Genomic DNA, 21,680 nt, shown 5'->3' on the forward strand with positions numbered 1-21,680 from the left:
AAGTGTTCTGCAAATGGCTTTGTGTTGCGCCTGATAGCGATCTTCAGCGCCTTGTTCGGAATTCCGTCAGGTCCTGGAGCCTTAGCATTGCCGAAACTTTCCGTTGCCAAAATCACCTCTGCTTCACTGATTGTGACACTATTTTCTGCTGCGTGGCACTGGGTCTGGCTTGGTTGCATGTCTTGCTTTGGAAAGAGTGTCTGTACAATCTTTTCCAAAAGAATGGGGCAAGTCGGCGCCTGTCCTCTACCTCCTTTGACCTTGGCCATAACGAGTTTGTAGCCATCACCCCACGGGTTTTCGTCCACATTCTGGCACAGTTCTTTAAAGCTAGCTGCCTTGCTGCTTTTAATGGCTTTCTTTAATTCTTTCCGCTTCTTTTTATAGTTCTCGCGGAGCCTGAAGTGTTCTGCCAACCCATAGCTCCTTTGGGAAAGGCGCCTTGCTTTTTTGCATTCGCTTCTTAGGGTGCTGATCTCCTCGTTCCACCAGTATACAGGCTTTCTGGGAGCGCTCTGTGTTTTCCTGCTCATAGCGGCATCGCAAGCTCTGCCAACATATTTTACTAGCAGTTCCGCCTGTAGTTCCACATCGTTGGTGCTAGTTGGGTTCTTTTCTAGCATGATTTGGAACATTTCTTCATCAAGTGTCTCCACCCTCCAACCCTTATTCTGTTTTTTCTGTACGGTTTCTTTTCCATGCGAAAAGTCCACCGTAATGGCAAGGTGGTCACTGCCTGTGTAAAAATCATTCACTTTCCAGCTTGCTGATCGTATTAGAGCCCTGCTGGCGTAGGTGATGTCGATTATTGATGCACGACCATTCACTTCGAAGGTGTTTTTTCCCCCAGTGTTTAGCAGAACCGCATCAAGCAGTGAGAATGCCTTAATCAAGGCATCTCCCCTTTTATTGGTATATCTGCTACCCCATTCCAGGGCCCACGCATTGAAATCACCCGCAATCACGTTTGGTGTGGTACCACGAGCGTTTTGCACAAGTTCATCCAGTAAGTTTTCGAACTCTGCTTGCGTCAGTTTCGGTGGCGCGTAGCAACTGTAGAAATATATGCCACGTATTTTTGCTCGGGTATAGTAATCACTGTGGGTGTGCGGTTTGTCCTGCAGGGTATTTCCTCCACAGGCCCAAATAGCAGCTTTACTTTTCCTATCCGAGACCCACGTTCTGGCGTTTAGATTTTTATGCTGGTCGCTGACGAGCACAACATCCACCTTATTTTCATATACCCTTTGTTTTAAGAGCTCTTGTGCAGCCTCGCAATGGTTTAGATTGATCTGCTCAATCCTCATTTTTTGGTTTTAATATACGCCGCTTGATACAGGGGGCATTTTCTGCTTCCAATCTGATGGCTTGTGTCCTCCCGTCCATTTCTTTTACAAGCTCCGCAGAAGGGCTTTTTCTCGCATACTTTCGCTTGGTGTCCCTTTTCTCCACATTTGAGACAGTTCTGGCTTCTGTCGTCTTCGTTTTTGCATGCCCTCGCTAGGTGTCCATACTCCAGGCATCTGTAGCATCTCCTCAAGTCAGGCTTTTCTCTTATTCGGCATACTGCCCAGCCGATTTTCAATTTTTGCTTCTCAAGCAGTCGCCTTGCGTCCAGTGCTGGTAGGCTTATCACTGCTGTTTGCGTGCCTGCATACGCCGCTCTAACGCTTTTTATTGCGTTTTCACTAAATAGGTTAAGCTCGTTTACTTGCGTTCGTATAGCCTCACCTATGTCCTCCTTGGTTGTGATTTCATCTAGGTCACGGATCTCAACCAACATCTGCACCCTATATATACACACATATGTGTTTGTGTATATATGAACAAGCTTTCGTTCCCATAAGCCCCTTTAGCTTCCTTCCGTAGCGTGTGAAATGGCATGTGAACATGCAAGCGTCAAAATGTTTGTTGTCCTGCGATATGCCACGCTATAGCAATTCGCCATTTTCGCATTGTAATTTCACATGCCACTTATTGTTGGTGTGTTGCAACTTGCAATAGCTGTCGTTGTCATTGCCACATCCGCTGCAGCTGTGCTTCGTATCATGTGTTGCGTTGCGCCAATTTATCAAAAACATTCGATCTGCTACCAGGTTAGGAAATTCTTAGTAACAAAATAGATATTATATAGTTTTTTTATTTTTTTTTTTTTTGTGTTTAAATGCACAAAGTTTTACTTCCTTTCAAAAGTTTGATTTATTTTATTGCTATTAGAATCAATGTTTTCAACTTACTTGCCGTGTGTTTGATATACATTTAAAGCAGTATTTGTTGCGTTCCGCTATATCGGTTGCAAGTGCAATGCAGTTGCAGCTAAATATGTAATGAGATCTTGATTAGGAGTTTTTTGCTATTGGATGTCGAACATAATGACATTATATAACTGGTTATCTGAGTGTTACAATCTTAATGGTTTGCTGTTTCTAGGAAATTAGCAAATTTATTATGCATTTAAAAGCTTTAAAGTACAGTGTTGGGCATAAACTAAGCAACTACTGTTGCTTAGCTGAAACTAACACAGAAATCGGTATTTTACTCCGTGTATTTGAATTATTTGTTTATTAAATTTCTTTATAGCCAGAATACCAGATACCAGAAAATGTCCGAATCTAAGCAACTTCTTGCGTGGAAAAATATTGTCATTCTACATATTAGGAGGGGTGCCTGTAGAACATGTCCCACCGCTGCGCTCAACGTTATTCTCCACTTAATTCCTGTGGATCTGCAGGTTAACCCATTGCTGCTCAGAGTGCTATTAGGCTGAAGGAGATTGGCCTTTGGAGACAACGTCCTGTAGGACATAGTAGCGTCTTGAAGAAGATCTCGGTGTAGGAGCGGGGGTCTACTCTAAATCAGCCAGCATTTCGGTCTCCTTTAAACTGCCGGAGACAAGCAGCGACTTTCAAGCAGAGGTCTTCGCGATCCTGCAGGCATGCAATATGCTTCGGGATCGCTGTTAGCACTGTCGTCGCCGTATTGCAGCTCTCTTCTCGTGAGCTCCTGTAAGGAGGAACTCAAACGTCTCGAACGTGCAGGAAACATTTCCCTCATCTGGGTTCCTGGGCACAGGAATATAGAGGGAAATGAAATTGCCGATGAGCTTGCCAGGAAGGGGGCGGCAGAACCGGATCTAGCTGCCCCCTTCTTAGACATCGGTATCCCCTTGGCCGTCGTTAAAGGGAAACTACACAACTTCTTTTTAAGAAAAGCGCCAGACAGATGGAGGTTTGTCTCATCGTGTGCCATTTCAAAAGCACTATGGCCCCAATACGATATAAACAGAACGCTTAAGGTGATGGGAATCCCCCGCCATTCAATTTCCAAACTCATTGCGATGATCACTGGTCACTGGGTGATCGGCACTCATGCGGAGAAGCTTGGAATTCCGTACAACCCCCATTGCAGAAGCTGTGGGGATCCTGCAGAAAAAGAGACTGTGTGGCGCTTGAGATTCCTTAACGTCCCCTTAACGTCTCTCCTCCGCCACATAAACAGCACTGGATGGCTGTAGACGGTTTTCTCTAAATCCTTTCACAGGTAGTGGTCCACATTATGGTATCAAAACGGCACGTAAGTGCTACTTGTAGTGTACCTGGGGTACTCTTGCCATCTTACCTACCTACCTACATATTAGGAGGAAGCCAAAGATAGGCAAGGAAAGAAAGAATAATATAAAGTCGAACAGTGACTAGTTAGGAATTTGGGGGAAAATGCGGCATGTAATGAAATATAGAAAATTTACTTAATGTAAGCCTTGCACAAACCGGACAGCATACAAATAAGTACTAAGATGATTCCGCTTAACCCATCTCTATTGCACAAGTGGATCGAAATTATGTTGAATCTAGATTAGGTTACATGCCAGTCCATGAAAGGACTCACTTGGACTATTAATAAAAGAAAGTCCTTTTTAATGCCGTTGCAAAGGGTAAGGGACGTGGAAACAGGAAAAGCGAGAATAGAATGAAATACATCAGGGCACATCGAGGCCCCCTATATTTTAAGGCCTTTTAAAAATAAGCACAAGATGTTTAATGTTTCATAATTTATATGACTGCACAGCACTACCACCAAGGTGGGGTAGCCGTTTTCTGCCTAGTGCAGGATATTTACAATTAATGTGTTCTGAATTTTCAGTTTCAATTTCACAGAATCGGCAGATGTTGTTCTGTTTAAATGGTATCTCAGACTACAGTGACCTGTAAAGTAATGAGTTCAAATTGTTAAGTCTACTCTGCTGAGTGTAAGTAGCTTATCAGTAATTCATCTGTCCGGTGCTAGGAATTGTTTTGCTTGTTGCTAATTAGTAGAATTTTGACAGTGTTCAACGAATTTCTTTTCCTCCCACCACCTGAGAAGTCCGTTAATATGGCCCTTTGCAAGTTCACAGAAAGGCTTATGATCATTTAGGGGCATGTTTAACCCTTTTTTAACACTATGGGCGCTATTTAACTTCCGTCCTATCCAGAAACCCAACCTAATAATACTGTGTTGAAGTTCCATAACATGTTGAGAAGGTTCATTCAATCATATTTCATTTTTAGGGTGATTATAGTTGATACAAGGGCTTTCGAAGCCTGCTATATCCGCAGGCGTAGGAAAACAGTGAGTGCCAAGATACCAAAATTTTAGCCAAACGAGGGTAGGAAATCTTAAAAGAAGGTACTGAAATGCTTTCACCTCATCCTCCCTAAAGCAGCTGCAGAAAGAAATCGAATTAATGTCGTCTCACTGAGAGGATGCTGAACGCACAGTTTTCCGATCTGCTCATTGCCAGAAGGATCTTGCGACTTTGCAAGTTGGTTTTCTTGCCCGGCGCTCGCTGAGGGCATCATATCATGACTGGAGCAGACCACAATTAGGTAAGAGTATTGCAATCTTCGATTTCGTAGGGAACCTTACGGGCTCCTACTCATTGTGGCCAGGTAGCAAAATGAGCCTAATTTTAAAATATTCCTATACTAGTATTCCTCACCTCACCTCGAGAGACACATCTCGTGGTAGATTTTTTCTTCCGTGACAGTTATTACTCAAATGGACAGTTTGAAACATACTGCAGTGATTCGGTAGCCAGAACTTGAATGTAATGGGGAGCTTCCCGTAAAATATTTCTCTGCCAACTCTTGAACCAAGCCTTCAAAATTATGCAAAAGTAGCCGAAAAAAATTGTGAAATAATTAAAAAATACAAAAATAAAAATTAAAGTTGAAGAAATAATTAAAATGCACTTTACAGCTAGTCCACTATAAGATCGTTCAAATTCACGAACCGTTCAATAACTTTGGGAATTTTGGTTTTTTACAAGTGTATTCCAGTTAACGAGAATGTTTGGTTAACATTTACTACGCGTTAAGGTTGACTCGTTTATGTAATATTTCTTGGATAAATTTTGTATAGCACCGTAGATAGATATTTCACTGCTTATTAGTTGTTCAATACGAAAGTTGTGCTGTATTTTTGGGCATTTTTTTCGAAAAAGCAGCATCACATCAAAAGTTTTAGTACAATTCAAAAATGCATTTGTTACCATCGAACATTTTTCGTTAGCCAAACAACGATAATGAAACGAAGGTAGAAGCTGCAAATGAAAACGGAGCGGAGCGCGATTCTGAACCTGAAGCAGAATCAGAACCGGAACTAGAACTTGAAGATGAATCTGAATCCGCAACGAAATCCGACAACGCAGCCGAGTCTGAACCAGAACCAGAAGATGATGTCCATGTCATCACAGATCCACATACAGCCGAACAGCTCGACGAAAATCACAATGAAGATAAATATGGCAATGGTGATGCCAGTTCGCCCACCTCATCGTTGGCCATTGAAGGCTTCGTGGCTGGCGCATCGGAGGATAATAGAGTTCAGTCACAATCCGCTGCTTATGTACATGAAGTATTAACGCTAAGCATACAAGTTAATTTCTGAATTGTGTGAATTTATATAAGTATATAATTATGATTTTGTTTTTTTTTTATATTAATTATTTTGAGTGTAGTTGTATTTCGGTTTATGTGCGCTTTTTTAATAGAAAAATTAACAGTCAGTTATTGGCTTTTTGGTTTCTTTTTTGCTTTTAGCTTTTTTTTGTTTACTCTGGTAGTATTGATTATTTTGTTGTTGTATTGGTGTAAGTTTTTATCTGCATTTTGTTGTTAAACATTTTTAATGTAATCTCTGTACTTATTTAATAAAATATATTACAACTGAAGGAGTCCGATATACGCAATGCCATTGATTCCGGTGATATGGAGCAGTTAGCGCAGATTGTGCTTAATGGTGATGGCAACAAGTTGGTGGATATGAGATCAAATAACCCAGATATACAGGCGTTTCTCAATAATGTGCCCAATTATATGGTGAGTAGTAAAAGAAAACTAAAAACAAAAAAAATTAAAAACAAAAATTAAGTTGGGTAACCTCAAAAATTTGGAATACACGAAGACAGTCTCATAAATATCTTCACAAGAAATAGAATGTTTTTTATGAACATTTTTTTATTATTTTTTTCCACCACCAAATCCTCTAATGTGTTATATTTGTTCCAAGGATGTTTCTACATAATTACTTTTGAAAAATTTCTATCTTGAACGCTAGAAAATATGCCTCAGTTTACATTTAATGCCTTCTTTCAATGAAAATCTCTTAGAGGCTAGATAAATTTGGAGAATGTCGAGGCTGAGCTAGTAAATAATCTGTAGCAGAATCAGTTCAGCTTGGCTCCAAAGTTTGCATTTACTGCATTATTTTTATTAAAAAGCGGCTCTTTTCCTCTAACACTTTCCAGCGCACGGGTAAGGTGCTTGTGGGGATATTTTACACTTTTTGCTCAGTAACTGATTTTTATGATCTTAAAAAATAAGCGCGTAAAAAGTCATTTCAAAGAAAAACAAAAATCAAGTATTTGTAGATTATTTCACATAACTCGTCTATAAATAAAAGATGCATCAATATTTTCGAAAATGTTTAAATTTTTTATTAGAAAGAGGAAACCATTAAAGCCACAAAACATGAGCATAATTTCATTCAAATGACTTCCGCGGCTCCTTTTACAGTGCTTCAGTCTTCACGTTTACATTGGTGACATGACGGTTTTGCTTTAGGGAACACCTAGTAAAATTTTCCGAAGAATTTTCTAGGTCTTCTGAATCCTTGCCTTTTCGAATTCAATATTTTGCGGGCTTTCTTCAAAAAAGTGTCAAAATGTGGTCCTTCTCAATTTTGACGACGCTGCTGGTGTTGAGCAACGTCATCTTGCAAAGCCGTATAATTATTTTGGGGATACCAAATTCAGACATCGCCGCATGTAAGTAACACCTTTTCGTACTGTCGAATGCCACAATCATCGCTTAAGTAAGGAGGCTGTTGAGTTTAATTTGACAATATGTTGATTATTTACAACAGTCGATGAAAAACTGCAACATATCAATGCTCTAGTCAATCATATAAAGGGTTTTTCAATAGGTACGTTTCAACTTTTTTCCGATAGGGAGGGCGAACGACGCAATATTTTTTATTTTTCGCTTGTCATTTGTAAACTTCATTAGTATACATTTCATCATGGAACGCTACACACTTGAGCAACGATTGCAAATCGTGCAAATTTTTTATGAAAATATTCGTTCCGTTGCTGCTACTTTAAGAGCATTACGGCCATTTTACGGTCCATTTAACAAGCCCTCCCGTTTTGGGGTTATGTGAAGTCATTGGTCTACAGTAACAAGCTGGCGACGATTTCTGAGCTCAGAGCCAATAGTGAACGCGAAATTGCTGAAATTTCGGCCGATTTATGCAAAAGAGTGGTCGAAAATTGGGTTCAACGATTGGACTTTGTAAAACGTGCACCCGGTGGTCATGCAACAGAAATCGAATTTCATACTTAAATGTATATGTTCAAACTCGATAATAAAAAAAAAAATTGTTAAAAAAGTCAAACCGTTTGTGTTTTATTCAAAAAAGTTCAAAAGTTTAAGCGTTCTTACTGAAAAACCCTATATCTGATAGATTTGTTCTAATGCGTTAAAGCCCATCGTAACAGGAAGCAATGGTTTACGTGGTGCAAGTTGTCTTTAATTAGAGAGCATAATAAAGTATATATGGAATTGAAAAATGATAACATTACTCTATCAGGGCAAAAACATCGTGTTGCAAGAAATAAATTAACCGCAAGCACTAGATATGCCAAAAGAAAAGGGCAGAAAAGTGCACACCTGGCAGCTCCATGATAGTTTGCCTTATGGAAAAACTTTCAATTTTTAGTTGGCTCAGAAGAGGATAAATGCGTGTACAGTCTTTGCCCAGAAATATTAAATACCAACTTTCTAGCATCTGTATAAACTGCTCTACAAAATCATGCTGAGTTTGAATTTGTATCTGCCACTTGGACAAGAATAATATATTGAGTCTATTGATCCGACTGGATATGGATTTCAGTATAGTTACTCCTCGGCTATGCTTCAAATTTTTCAGGATCTTCACGCTGCTTATGATAAAAATTACCTAACAGGGCTTTTCGCAAATGCTTTTGATACTATTGATCAAAACATATTGCTGCAAAAATTGTGTTATCACAATATGCTTGGACATTTTTCTACAATTAATAAAAAGTTACTTATGAAATATTGTGGTGACAACTACTTAAGCCCAAACCCGTCGCATCAGTTGTGTCATAAGGCTCTATTTAAGGTCCCATTGTATTTTGCAGTTTTATTAATAATATTGTTAATGTCAAAATTCGCCGATTTATCTCTATGCTGATGGTACACTGATCTACCTGTCAAGACATTGTTGAATATTTGATAGCCATAAATCTATTTAGCAATCTTTTTTAGTGTCATACAACAATGAAACTCTATACCGACTACAATAACACAATAAAACTGCAGTTTCTAACTACTTCCAATCTATAAACGCAAAATATTTCAGTCTTCAAATATCCTATTTGTGCTTTTCCTAAAAAGGGGTCAAATTGTCTATAAAGGGAAAAGATAGGAGGACAAATTATTTCACAAAATTGATTCTCGTAAAATATTATTTTAGAATATTGGCAATAATATTTGTAACAGAAATCGACTAATAACATATTTACTCGTAATATGAGGAATTCTTTTATCAATATTTGGATTATATTGAACTACTGAAACTACTGTAGAAATCAGCTGATTTATGTTTTGCCCACAAAAATGGTCCACTTATGTGTTCTTTCAGTCTTATATAGTGCTTTTGGTTGTAGTTGAGTTGGTACACGAAATTCTACTCTTTCTATTTTCACAAAAATCAAGAGGTATTTTCTTAAAATTATTGCCTGACGAAGTGATGCCATAACTACGATTTAAGCGCTGATAGCTGATACTTTGAATAGTATGATTTAAAAGAAAAATAAGATTTATATATTTTTGAGCCAAAAAGTGGCCAGTTAAGACACTTATCAGCCTTCCGTCGTATAAAGGCAAAAAGGCTGTGAAACCGAATCACTCCTCTGACAAGCTGTCCCCCATCCAAGTACTAACCGCGCCCGACGCTGCTTAATTTCGATGATCTGACGCGAACCAATGTTTTCAGCGTGGTAAAGTCGTAGACTCGTCTGATAAATTTCACCACAAAGAAACAAAAATAAAAAATAAAAAACAATTAGAAGCAATTATTTTTTCCTTTAATAATATTTATTTTTTTATTTCAATATGAATGCACCTATTTTGAATTAACACTTCGTTTTCCTTCGCAGAGTAAAATACGCCGAGTACACGAAGCAGCTCGAGAAGGCAGTTTGCTTGCTTTGCAGCAGGCTTTGGATAGGCGAAAGTTTGCCGTTGCCAAGGATGAGATCTCACCTAATGGGGCAACGCCTTTACACGTGGCAGTGCTTTTTGGAAATGCTGGTGAGAGAACATATACACGTAATGTTATTTAAGTTTATGTAATGAGTGTTCGATGTATAATGCATATTTTGAATTTAGGGACGCTTTTTGAATTTAGTGCCACCGAAATTGTGAAAATCCACAATCGATATGGTGAGAGATTTAGTTGAAAAATTTTGTAATTTTGTTATCAAAATGATGCAATTCAACGCATCTCACTAAAACTGTGTAGGCTCAATCACGAGTGCATAGACAAAAAGTTTTTGTTGTGTCTTCATCGCGTTCCACTGGAAATTCCGGCTACATACGCAACATTTAAAATCTCGGCAGATTTATAATGACTGAACACTGAGTATGACCGTGACACTGACAGTAGTGATAAGGTCAGAATTCTAGGTAGAAAGGTAGCTTAATGGCTAATTTAAAAATAGCACAGGCGAGAGATTTTCGAAACAGTGATGAAACCAAGAGGCTGATTCACAGGCAGTTTCACCCAGTTGTATCCCGCAGGAAAACATCTTATGTTATAAGAGCACGTTTGAAGAGCTCCAGTCTGTGGGGGCTCACTTGAGTAAAGGAGCGTGTTGAAATCTCGCGCTTTTGGCATTCAAATAAAGGAGAACAAGCGGGATATAATGTCGTAACGTTTCCATTTTAGACAAAACATTACACGGAGAAACTTAAGAAAAAGTAGAATTCAGGTGTTTACAAATGGGGTTTAATTACACTAAACTCCAAATGTGGTAGACACATGTTTATAAAGTTTTCATAGACAACTTGAAAGCAGCTTGAGATAATATAAGTAGACATGACCGCGCCTGAGAAAAGGTGGCTAACGCCCAGATAATTGATTTTGGCCGTTTAATATCATTGAATATTTTAAAAATACAATGCAGCAAGTGTCAAGTGAACATTTTTTTTTGCAATTATGTAATGTAGGTAGGTTTGACAGCCGCATCACACATAGGAACATGATGCCTCTTAGACCACGAAATGTATCCGTTGTGAGCCGCAGGGGCTGGGCTAGACTTCCCCTTCCTGATTGTATCATCATGAGCTTTGAACAAAGCGTAAACGATTTTTGTGTATAGATTATCTATATTCATTAAGAAATAGGATCTTAAATATCGGTTCCTGCTTCTGGATAGAGCCGAGCATGTGCGAAAAAGGTGTTGAATTGTTTCCAACTTCTTCTCATTCCCACAGCTACTACAGAAATAATGCATGTAAACGGCATTGCGCGATTTCGTATGAGAAAATGTACTGTGACAGCCCCTACTAAGGTCCTAATTTGAACTCTAGTGAATTTTGTAATAATCTTGGATAAATTTAGCATTGGTCATATTTGCCTAGCAACTTCACAGGTATTGGTACCATTTTTGATTTACAGAACCGATTAGTGCGTCTATAACAAGAAGCTTACAATTTGCCAGAGGTAACCCCTTAAAATTATTTAAGCTTGGCATACAGGTATCTTCTCTTTCAAGTTGGTCAGTCCTACAGTTATCTGGTATATGTCTGTGGACTGGAACCCAGCATAAGATAATACGATACTGTTTAGCCATCTTATTAAGGGATTTGGCGATAATGTAAGACACTCCTTGATGTTCTTTGGAATACATCCAGAGCCAGTAAGGCATCTTGGCTGTCTCATAGAATGCAGATATCTTTTGATGATTTCCTGTTTATCCCTAACCATGAATAACCTTTATTTCCGCTTAAAGAACACTAACAAAACATAAACAAATTAAAAAGAATTTTCTTAAAATGAATGGAAGTATGAATTATGTTATTACAAAAATTTTTCTCTGCATTTTCGCGTAAATTTAAATATTAAAAAATTATAAAGCTCAAAACGCGTTTTTCTTGGAAAGTTAATTTTGATCGTTAACCAGGTTTTTGCGTACGCACTCGCAAGTTTTAATTCGGTAAAGTCGGTTCACAGTGTCAAATGAAATACTTTAGTTTTACTTACTTTTCACCTGAAAGTCAGCTATAATTTGAATTAAATATTTTAAATTTCTAATTCCGGCTGCTTTCAGCTGAATTGGGCTCAGTAATAAATATTATTATTGGGCAGAACACACTTATTGCAGTGAAAAATAGCTACGCCCTTTCTATTTTTTGTTCTTGTTAGAAGAAGAGTTAACTAAAACCTGTGTTTGCTCATCCATAAATAATAAGGATGCCATACTAATTACAAGTTGACCTAAATCCATTGAAATAGTTGTGTCGCATTGCGTGCCTAATTTTAAAATCAGAAGGTCAACTGAAAATAGCTTGGTCATTTATTTACGGGAAAATACTTATTAAATGCTTTTTCATTCCATATAGCCCATATAAATAAGTATATGAGTGAAAAAATTTTGAAAACCGGCTGCTAATAAACACGTGAAACTATTTAAATATTATAAAATAAAGGCCAAAAATATGTGTGTGTGTTTATAACTATGCACAGAACCCTTCGATTTGCGCAGGTTTTTCTGCATTTTAAAGTGAATCTCTCCTGTAACGATATAAATTGCCTAAACTTTTAAAACTAGTATCTTTAAAAGCCAAATGTGTTAAGAAAATCATAAAATTGACTTCAAACTGCAAAAAATCAAAGTGGACTTAACCCTTTCGAGTATGGTTTTCTCGCTATAAAACTCTGAAATATTTACTATTACTCTATTTACTAGTTACTCTGATTTTGCTATAAATTTATCAATTATTTTCTATTTGTAAAAAATGTCGAGAGCTAAAAGATGATTATTAAAAAATCCTGTTTACGTGTGGCTTAAATAAATACAGCAAAATCTTTCTTTATTAATTTTTTTGATTTATTTTATATTTTAGAGAAATATATGTAGTTTATTGGCGGCCGCCGTAGCCGAATGGGTTGGTGCGTGACTACCATTCGGAAGTCACAGAGAGAACGTAGGTTCGAATCTTGATGAAAGACCAAATATGAAGAAAAAGTTTTTTCTAATAGCGGTCACCCCTCGGCAGGCAATTGCAAACCTCCGAGTGTATTTCTGCCATGAAAAAGCTCCTCATAAAAAATATCTGCCGTTAGGAGAGTGTAACCGCCAATTATATATTTGTATATAGGTACAGTTCATTCTACTACAAATGTCATATATGTGAATCTAAGTTTTCAACTTTGAGCAAATTGAAAAAAAAAAAAAAATATTCAACTAATTTTCATAAAAATTTTAAACTCTTTAGAAAATTTCGAGTACGCACAGAATTTTGGTATTATAAAGTGCTAATTTGAAGAGGCTCAAAAATCGCCATAATTTTTGTTTTTGCTGGCCGTCTTGCACATTTTCCTCACGTACCTAACGAATGAATTTTTTTTTTTCGTGGAAGAAAACACCCAAGCGCGTCAGCAGAAAAAATTATCAGAAATCAACGCCATTTTACATCCTCTTTAAACTTTTATATTATAGATCAAAATTTAAAGGGCTAAAAAGCTGCATTCTGAAAATTATTGTAAAAATTCTGAAAAAGAGTTAGATCTTTATATGAAAATTTTCTGAATTTATTAGTTTTTTTTTCGATTTGTACATGGTTTGAAACTCGATTTTTTATGGTTTTTATAGTAGAATAAACTATGTTTTCATTGTACGTTTTCGTTTATTGGTTATACTACTTCTTCAGCTTTAAGCCGACTCCGAACGGCAGATGAGGAGCTTTTTCATGGCAGAAATACACTCGGAGGCTTACCATTGTCTGTTGAGGGAACCTCTATTAGAAACAACATTTTCTTTATTTTGGTGTTTCACTGAGATTCGAACATACGTCCTCTCTGGATTCCGAATCGTAGCACGCACCAACCCATTCACCTCGGCGGCCACGGTACTAAAATTACTTCTTGAAAATAAAGTTAAATCAGGAAAGCGTCCGGCAGAGGATATTGGAGAATCGAAACCAAAAGTAGCAGCCCCTCTGGATTACCCGTTTTCACAAGGTGGAGACTTGCAGAGACAAAACTAATAGAGGCTCTTAATGGGTATTATGCCATATGAATATCAGCTTTTGAGGAGTGTCTTTAGAAGCAGTAGAAGACACAACTCATTTAACACTTCCTGTGTGATTTTTTGACTCCTCGTAGAATGTGTTACAGATTTCGGGAGGAACCCGTTTTGAGGAAATAGAAGTTTAGGCATTTTAGATTAGAGATTAGATTTGTGGGGGATGGGCAAATCCAAACAATCAGTCAGTAGACCACTGTACTACATCCGGATAGATATCTGTAGAAAGGATAGAGATAGGAAAGATAAAAGGTGGATGGTAAGGAAGAGGAAGAGGATGAACTTTGTCCATACTCAGTGTAGCGCAACCCAATATCCTAAGTCTGATTCTGGAAAATGCAGGGCAGCTACAGAGAAAATGCTCTGCAGTGCCGTCACTCTCAAGGCAGGATAGGCATATCGGGCTATCCACGACCGCCATGGTAGCCATATGCTGATCACAGACGTTGTGCCCTGTGATTACACCCACCAGTACTCTCAGGTCCTTTCTGCTGAGTTTTAGGTTAGGTTTCCTTTTTGGTTCTTTCACAAAGCACTTGGCTACTCTGCACGAGTTCAACTCAGACCTACGACCTCTGTGGGTAGACCTCATGAAGTCCTCAATCCATAGTCGAATCGATGCGGAGTTGACACCTAGAAAGGGTTCAGGGCCTAGTGGCATACTGCCATAGCCTTCATTTGCCAATTTATCAGCTAACTCGTTCCCTGCAATACCACAATCTAGAGGCACCCAAATAAGACTAACTTTGTTGTGTTTTGCAACACTCTTCAGTTTTGTCATACATTCACCGACTAACTTCGAAGAGCAGCGAGGGTTAGCAGGGGCTTTCAGTGTAGCTTGACTGTCACTAGAAATTCCAATACTGCTGTCTCGCCACTGTTTCTCAATTTTAGGCATGGTAATTGAAATTGTGCTAGCTAAAATCAGGGGATTTCTTCACCACATGCAGGAATATACTTACATATATATTTTCCAGTGGTTCCTAGCGGTAACATAGGGCCTCATGCAGGAATGAAACTATTTAAATACCGGACTGTCCGAATGTGTTTGTAAGTTTTCGACGAAGTCTATCCTTCGGTTTTTAAAGTAATGTTAAAAAAAATTAGGTATAACTTAATTTTTTATTATTTATAATTGCACAAGCTACATGCCGATATTAAAATTTAAAATTTTTTTCTTCTTTGTTCTATAATCCTCTCTCTCAGATATTGTTCGCTACCTGGCGGCACGTTTTCCAGAAACTACCACAATCACCGACAACGATGGTCGAACAGCGCTTCATTATGCCGCCACCATAAACGATAATGGACACTTCTACAACGTACTCGCACAGCTAGGTGCCAACAGTAAAGCAGTGGATAAAGTAAGTTTTTTGAATTGTAATAGTAAAATAGTGGAAGAGGGTTAAGCTAGGGCCCAGTTTTGACGGGGTACTTGAGGTCGACAAACTTTGAGACAAAAATTTGAAAATTCCTTTTCAAGGCAAAATCCTCGGTATACCATAATTTGAAATTCGACTATAAATGCTGAAAAGTTGACGAAAAATGTAGAATGCCAACCCCCAGCTTCCACAAGAAAAAAATAAAGAAATCGAAATCGCCTTTTTTCGGACCAATGAACATACGAGGTGTGTTCAAAAATAAGATACATTTTCAAATTTCGCGGGCTACGTACATTCGAATTTCGATTATTATTATTTTTTTATGCTGGTACACTCCTCTCGAAGATATGTTCACGGGCTTAGAAATATAGCATGTTTAGTTTGTTTGTGTGAGGCACAAATACTATCGAAAGAAATGGATCAAAGAAGTTGCATGAAATCTTGTGTAAAAAATAGAATTAAGTGCTCAAAAATACTTGAAATATTGACAGTGGTATACCGTGAGAATACTGTGATTAAAAAAATGTTTACAAGTGATACAAGGTTTTCAAAGAAGGACGCCCCAGCAGATAGACAACCGACAAAAATGTTGAGAAAGTTAAGAAAAGTGTTATGGATAATCGTCGAATCACAATTAGAAAAGTTGTTGAGGATGTCGGCATATTGGTTGACTCATGCCCTGCATTCTTTTCTGAAATGTTTGGACTGAGGCGTGTGTCAGCAAAGTTCGTTCCAAAATTGCTGTAATAAATTGAATTGAAATGCTGACCAAAAACTACGTCGCATGAGAAACGCTTAGGAATTGTTGAATGACGTCAACGATCATCCCGATTTGCTTAAAGGGTCATGATGAATAATGGATATATGGTTATGACATGGAAACCAAAGCCCAATATTCCCAATGGAAGAGTCCAGGAGAGCCAAGACTAAAAAAATCACGACAAGTTCGATGAAATGTCAAGGGTTTTACTCTCTATATTCTTCGATTACCATGGCGTAGAGCATCAGGAGTTCTTACCACACGAGGTCGTACGGTAAACAAGGATTATTATCTTGAAGTTATGCGTCTTTTGCGAGAAGCAATACGAAAAAACACCGCGATTGTGGGGAAAAAATCATGGCGTTTGCATCATGATAATGCACCTGCTCACTCCTCTTTGCTTGTGCGAGATTATTTGGCCAAAAACAACACCGTTATCAGTATTCTGTCCCCGTATTTACCAGATTTGGCGCCCTGCGACTTTTTTCTGTTCCTAAGATTGAAGAGATCCGTGAAAAAATGGCGTTTTGCGACGATTGTGGAGATAAAAACCGAATCTCTAAGAGAGCTCAAGGACAAAAAGGAGTAAAAAGTGCTTACCAGAATTGCTTCGAGTATTGAAAAAAAAAACGCCGGCACCACAAGTGTACTCGTATTATATCTGAGGGGGACTATTTTAAAGAAGATAAAATATAAATTGATAAATAAATTCACCTTATTTTTTGAATAGACCTCGTATGATGCCTCGGCATTTCAGCGAAAAAAATTGTCAAAAATTAACACCACTTCAAACTTGCACTTATATAAAATTAAATTGGCTATAAGACTGCATACCCAGAATTTTTCTAAAGATTCGAAGTAAAAAGTTTGATGCAAACTTGCCGATTTTTTATAATTTTTATATACAGTTTTGAACTTCGCTTTATATGGGTTATAAAAGAAATAGAAAAATATAGTAAATAAATAGACGCAAGTTATCAAATATTGCATTTCTGGACGCTGATAAGGCGTAAGGCTAAGTAAAAATCTTGGCTAGAAGAACTTAAACTTTCACGAAGTATGCAGTGGATTTTATTTGGGTGTATACTTAAATGCTTAATTTTTTTGCATCTACGCGTAGGCGGCAAAGGTGTTTATTCATAATATCAAAGTAGCAAAGTGAACTAACAAAATGTAATAAAAATAAAATAAATAAAATTGCGGGGTTTTTAATGAAGACTTTGTATCGGAAAACCCTGGAAAAATTTGAAAAAAAAAATATCCATGAATTCTCTCTCGTTCATGTGCGAGCGAGTTTGAATTAAATTCTGTTATGTACCATTGGTATTGGTATATATATATACATATATATAATATATTGGTACAGTAGAAATATTCTTCTTAATTTTCTATACAGACACAGAACAGACCTTAGTCGAGGTACTTTCTCTTTATTAATGGCATGGTGAGGCAAATAATAGTAATCAGCAATTTCAATAGAGGGTATTATGTTCAAGTGTTTCGTATTCCAAAATAATCCTATTGCAAGAGTCATATCCATGGTTCACATCAATACCTCCGTAAATAACGCACTAACGCACTGCATATTTATACTGCATGCGGAATTATTAAAAAAGAAACGCACATTTCTACAGTCATTTTTAATTACGTCTTCGCAAACTTTTTTCAAGCGTGTGAGCGACACCTGCTGGTATGATAAATTTGTTTCTATTTTCCACAATCTCAGTGGTTGTGGTTGTTGCCACTGGGTATATTAAGTCTGCCCAGTGCCCAGTGGCATTTCCGTTGCCTGCTGCATGAAACCGCAAACAAATGCTCAGCGAGTGGTTTAATAACAGCCATATCCTGTTGAGGCAATTAACGGGCCTGTGCCACGACAATGTATACCCACGTATGCGTTGCTGAAGTCACGTAAGCTAATCGATGTATAGCATCCGTCCTAGCGCTCAAGTACGTGTCGGGCAGATTCTGGCCAGCTGCGATGGCGTATACACTGCGTTAAATAACTAAAGCGCTAGGAAACACTGACGAGGTTTAACAACTCATTAATTTTTTATTTAATTAAAAAAAATTTATGAAAATATAATTCATTCCCCTACAAAAAATATACATTAAAGTGTCAAACTTTTAACAAATTAAACAATACAGAAAAAATGTCATCAAAAACTCACACTAGGAGAATTTTCAGACAAATTTAAATTTGGGGTATGCATTCTATACATTCAATTTTGGAAAATGAATTGTAAGCGTAAAATAGCTCAAAAATAGTCTTTTAGCTGGCGGTTTTGCGCATTTTCTCCATATAACGAATGTTCGAAATCCACTTTATATAGAGAAGATGCGCAACATATTCAAGGAAGAAAATTATAAAAATTTAAAGAGATTTTTTAGAAACTTGAAACTTGAACTTAATTATTATACTTGAAATTTTTGTAAAACTTTGATTAGAAAATTTTAATTTTTAATTGAAAGGTTTTGAGTTTTTTTTTTAATTTGGAAAAGGTTCGAACCTTAAATTTGCATACATGGTTTTTGCATGAAAACTAAATATATTTTTATAAAAAGTTATTCAAATTAAATAAGAAAGAAATTAATTGCCAAATCTTGTCAGTAAGTCCCTGTGCTTTAGCTATCTGACGCCGTGCATCTTCTTGAAATTTAAAGAGAAAGAAAAAAACCAACAAGTAAGATGCAATCAAAACAAAAGAAAAAAGCGGTCAAGGACAAGAAAGTCGAGAATACTTTTGAGGAGTTCGTCAAGCCTTACATTTTCAATACCGGTGTTGGAGGCCTAAAACCCAAGGCCATATAGTCCAATAAAATTTGTGTCTGTTTACTCTTTGTAGTTTTTTTCATTTTGAACCTTTTTTACTTATCTTCCATTTAAATATCGCTTTCCATCAACCTTTGCCCATTGTCCAGTTATGCAATGCGTTAAACGAACAACAGGATTGTGCTAGTTGGGCCTCTTTTTGCCGATAGGACCTCACTTTGGTTGTGCCCTTTAAAGAACTTGTTTTTGTAGTTCCAGTTGTATGTGAAATTGCTCCTCTGCAAATTTTACATTTTCTTTGTTTTTTATTGCTGTTTGATTGTATTTCTTATTTATGTTGTTACTATTCCGATCTTTTATGAACCTCTAAAAGTAAATTTTGTTTTCTTTTGCTTTTCTTACCTGAAGGTTGCCACCCTGTCATCAACTTGTCAACGGACAGCTTATTTTTTATCACCTTTTGTTTTCGTTCCCATTTTGTAAACAAATTCGTTTGTGTGTGCATATTTTTTTTCTTAGTCACTTCGACTTATTTCTGTTTGTGTTATTTGCATATTCAGTACTGAGGTAGTTCAATGAAGAGTTGTATTTACTTACAGGCGGTGCAATTAAATAATTAATCTTAGAGCAGACAAATAACAAAGAAAAAAGAAAGATTCCAAAAATTAAGGAACAAACTTCTAGGCATGCATACAAAACTGCAAATGTATCAGAGGGAAACTGAATCCAGAAAAGTTACTTATACGCACCGCCAGCTATGAGTTTAAGAAAAAAGTGTTAATAATCTTTTCGCATTATTTCCGTGTTGGAATTGTTATATGAACATACTTAGAATTAGTTGATTTAGACTCAGTATGTACTGGATTTTGATAACTTTGGTACATTTTGAAGTCAACTTCGTAATTTCGCGAATGAAGATATCCTCGCCTCTATTGGCAAAAAACTCACTTTCATAAACCTCTTTTGAGGAGAATTTTGCATTAACAGGAAAACTTTTAAAACCCTTGTGACAAAAGTAGTTTATTTATTTATATATTGGTAATTTTGCCTTAAAATTTAAATTCTGGGCTAATTGTTTTGGGCTTTGGCTGCGCAGGTCTTAAGGAAGGATAGTTCCTGATACCAGTCCGGCCTATTTACCTAATGAAATAGGGCATCCGGCCGCCGTAGCCGCATGGGTTGGTGCGCGACTACCATTCGGAATTCACAGAGAGAACGTCGGTTCGAATCTCGGTGAAAACACCAAATTTAGAAAAACATTTTTCTAATAGCGGTCGCCCCTCGGCAGGCAATGGCAAACCTCCGAGTGTATTTCTGCCATGAAAAAGCTCCTCATAAAAAATATCTGCCGTTCGGAGTCGGCTTGAAACTGTAGGTCCCTCCATTTGTATAACAAAATCAAGGCGCACATCACAAATAGGAGGAGGAGCTCGGCCAAACACAAAAAAATGGTGTACGCGCCAATTATATATATATATAATAGGGCCTCCGAAACAAGCTCGTATCGCATCTAGCGTGTTGCTGAGGATACATATTGCGGCCTGGCATTGTCTTTCTAGTTCGCAAATTCTAATCGTTTCGATTCAATCACCTGCTATTAGAGTCTGGTCAGTTGCTGACAGTGATGTCAGCAGTGGAGTGAGTGTTTCTTTTCCTGGAAGCAGCTATAGTGAATCATTTGCAATAACTTCCACCAACCGCACAACAAATCCTTGTAGATCGTTAATCCACTCTTAGTGATCCTTGGCCCGACATTCAGCAGCATATTTTTCTATTATTTTTCTCTTATGCGATTTAGTTTCCATTTTGTTTTAAAAAGCGATAAACTTTTTTACCTTTTAGCAAAAAAATTGCAAACACTAGTTTGGTTTAAAAGGGGCTTTCTTCACTAATTCCCAAGTCACCCAAGCATCGGTCTTTGTTTTAAAGCCGGTACTGTGTAAATATCATAATTCAAAGGGGTCCTTGGGTTAATGTTCACTCCCTAGTCTGTAGTTCATAGTTAAGTGATCTTTCTCTGCGATTTCCATAGGCTTATCGACATTTTCGAGTATTCGCCAACTAAATAGAATTATTGCGTTTGATACTACATTGGTTCCATGAACACCTCAATTTTTTTTCCGTATGCTATACCTTATCAATTTGATCGGAGAGTATTTAAGAGTCAATCAAATTTAGTTATAAACATAGTTTAATCGAATGTGAAGTGTACCTCTTGATTTATGCCTTATTTCGTTTAATATCGTGAGGATTATTGAATTCCTTAAATGGAAATGAATTCTTTCCACTCAATCAACATATTGAAGTATAAAGCATGGAGTGTGAGCACCATGCAGTAGTGAGCAGTAGAGGCTGGTAAATTCTTTTGTTTGCTTGTTAGAAGCAACTGAGTAGTATATAGTGTAACATACTAAAACTTAACTCACGAAGTGAAGAGTCGCGCAGTTATCGTCGATATATGTGCAAATCACACCAAAAGAGAAAAATCAAATTTTCTTATGTGTGTCCGTACATTCGTTCATAAGGTTTGCCGTGAATTAGCGGTGATGCAGAATCTGTTGCAAAACGCAAACAATACGAGCAACTTTATAACAACGTCCGATATGTAGAATTCATTCAACAACTGCAAGCGATCATTGACGAGGAATCCCTTGTGAGGTAGCCTAATGTTTCTAAGGTCATATCCATTGAGTTGTCCATGTTTATCTCCGATATAAATCCTACCTTATGCGCAGAAGACAGTTTATGCCATAGCAAATACCTGAACAGCGAGCTATCCGATCAAATCGCCTTTGACGAAAAAAGTGTTTACCAAGCCTAAGAGACCAACCGCAGAAATAACAGATAGCTATGTTCCAATCCTACAGCTGTTTATGTTGTCAAACACAC

General features: G+C 37.4%; 1 protein-coding gene across 1 annotated transcript in view; it reads left to right on the top strand.

The window, feature by feature from the left end:
* Nucleotides 1-21,680, top strand: part of LOC128866525 (uncharacterized) — a 118,149-nt gene that overhangs the window by 80,691 nt on the left and 15,778 nt on the right. Inside the window, exons 11-14 of the mRNA XM_054107338.1 lie at nt 5,579-5,916; nt 6,213-6,359; nt 9,725-9,878; nt 15,083-15,240. Coding sequence (XP_053963313.1) covers nt 5,579-5,916; nt 6,213-6,359; nt 9,725-9,878; nt 15,083-15,240 — 797 coding nt within the window. The remainder of the gene's footprint in view (nt 1-5,578; nt 5,917-6,212; nt 6,360-9,724; nt 9,879-15,082; nt 15,241-21,680) is intronic.

Source organism: Anastrepha ludens, chromosome 6, assembly GCF_028408465.1.
Source record: "Anastrepha ludens isolate Willacy chromosome 6, idAnaLude1.1, whole genome shotgun sequence".
Taxonomy (NCBI): domain Eukaryota; kingdom Metazoa; phylum Arthropoda; class Insecta; order Diptera; family Tephritidae; genus Anastrepha; species Anastrepha ludens.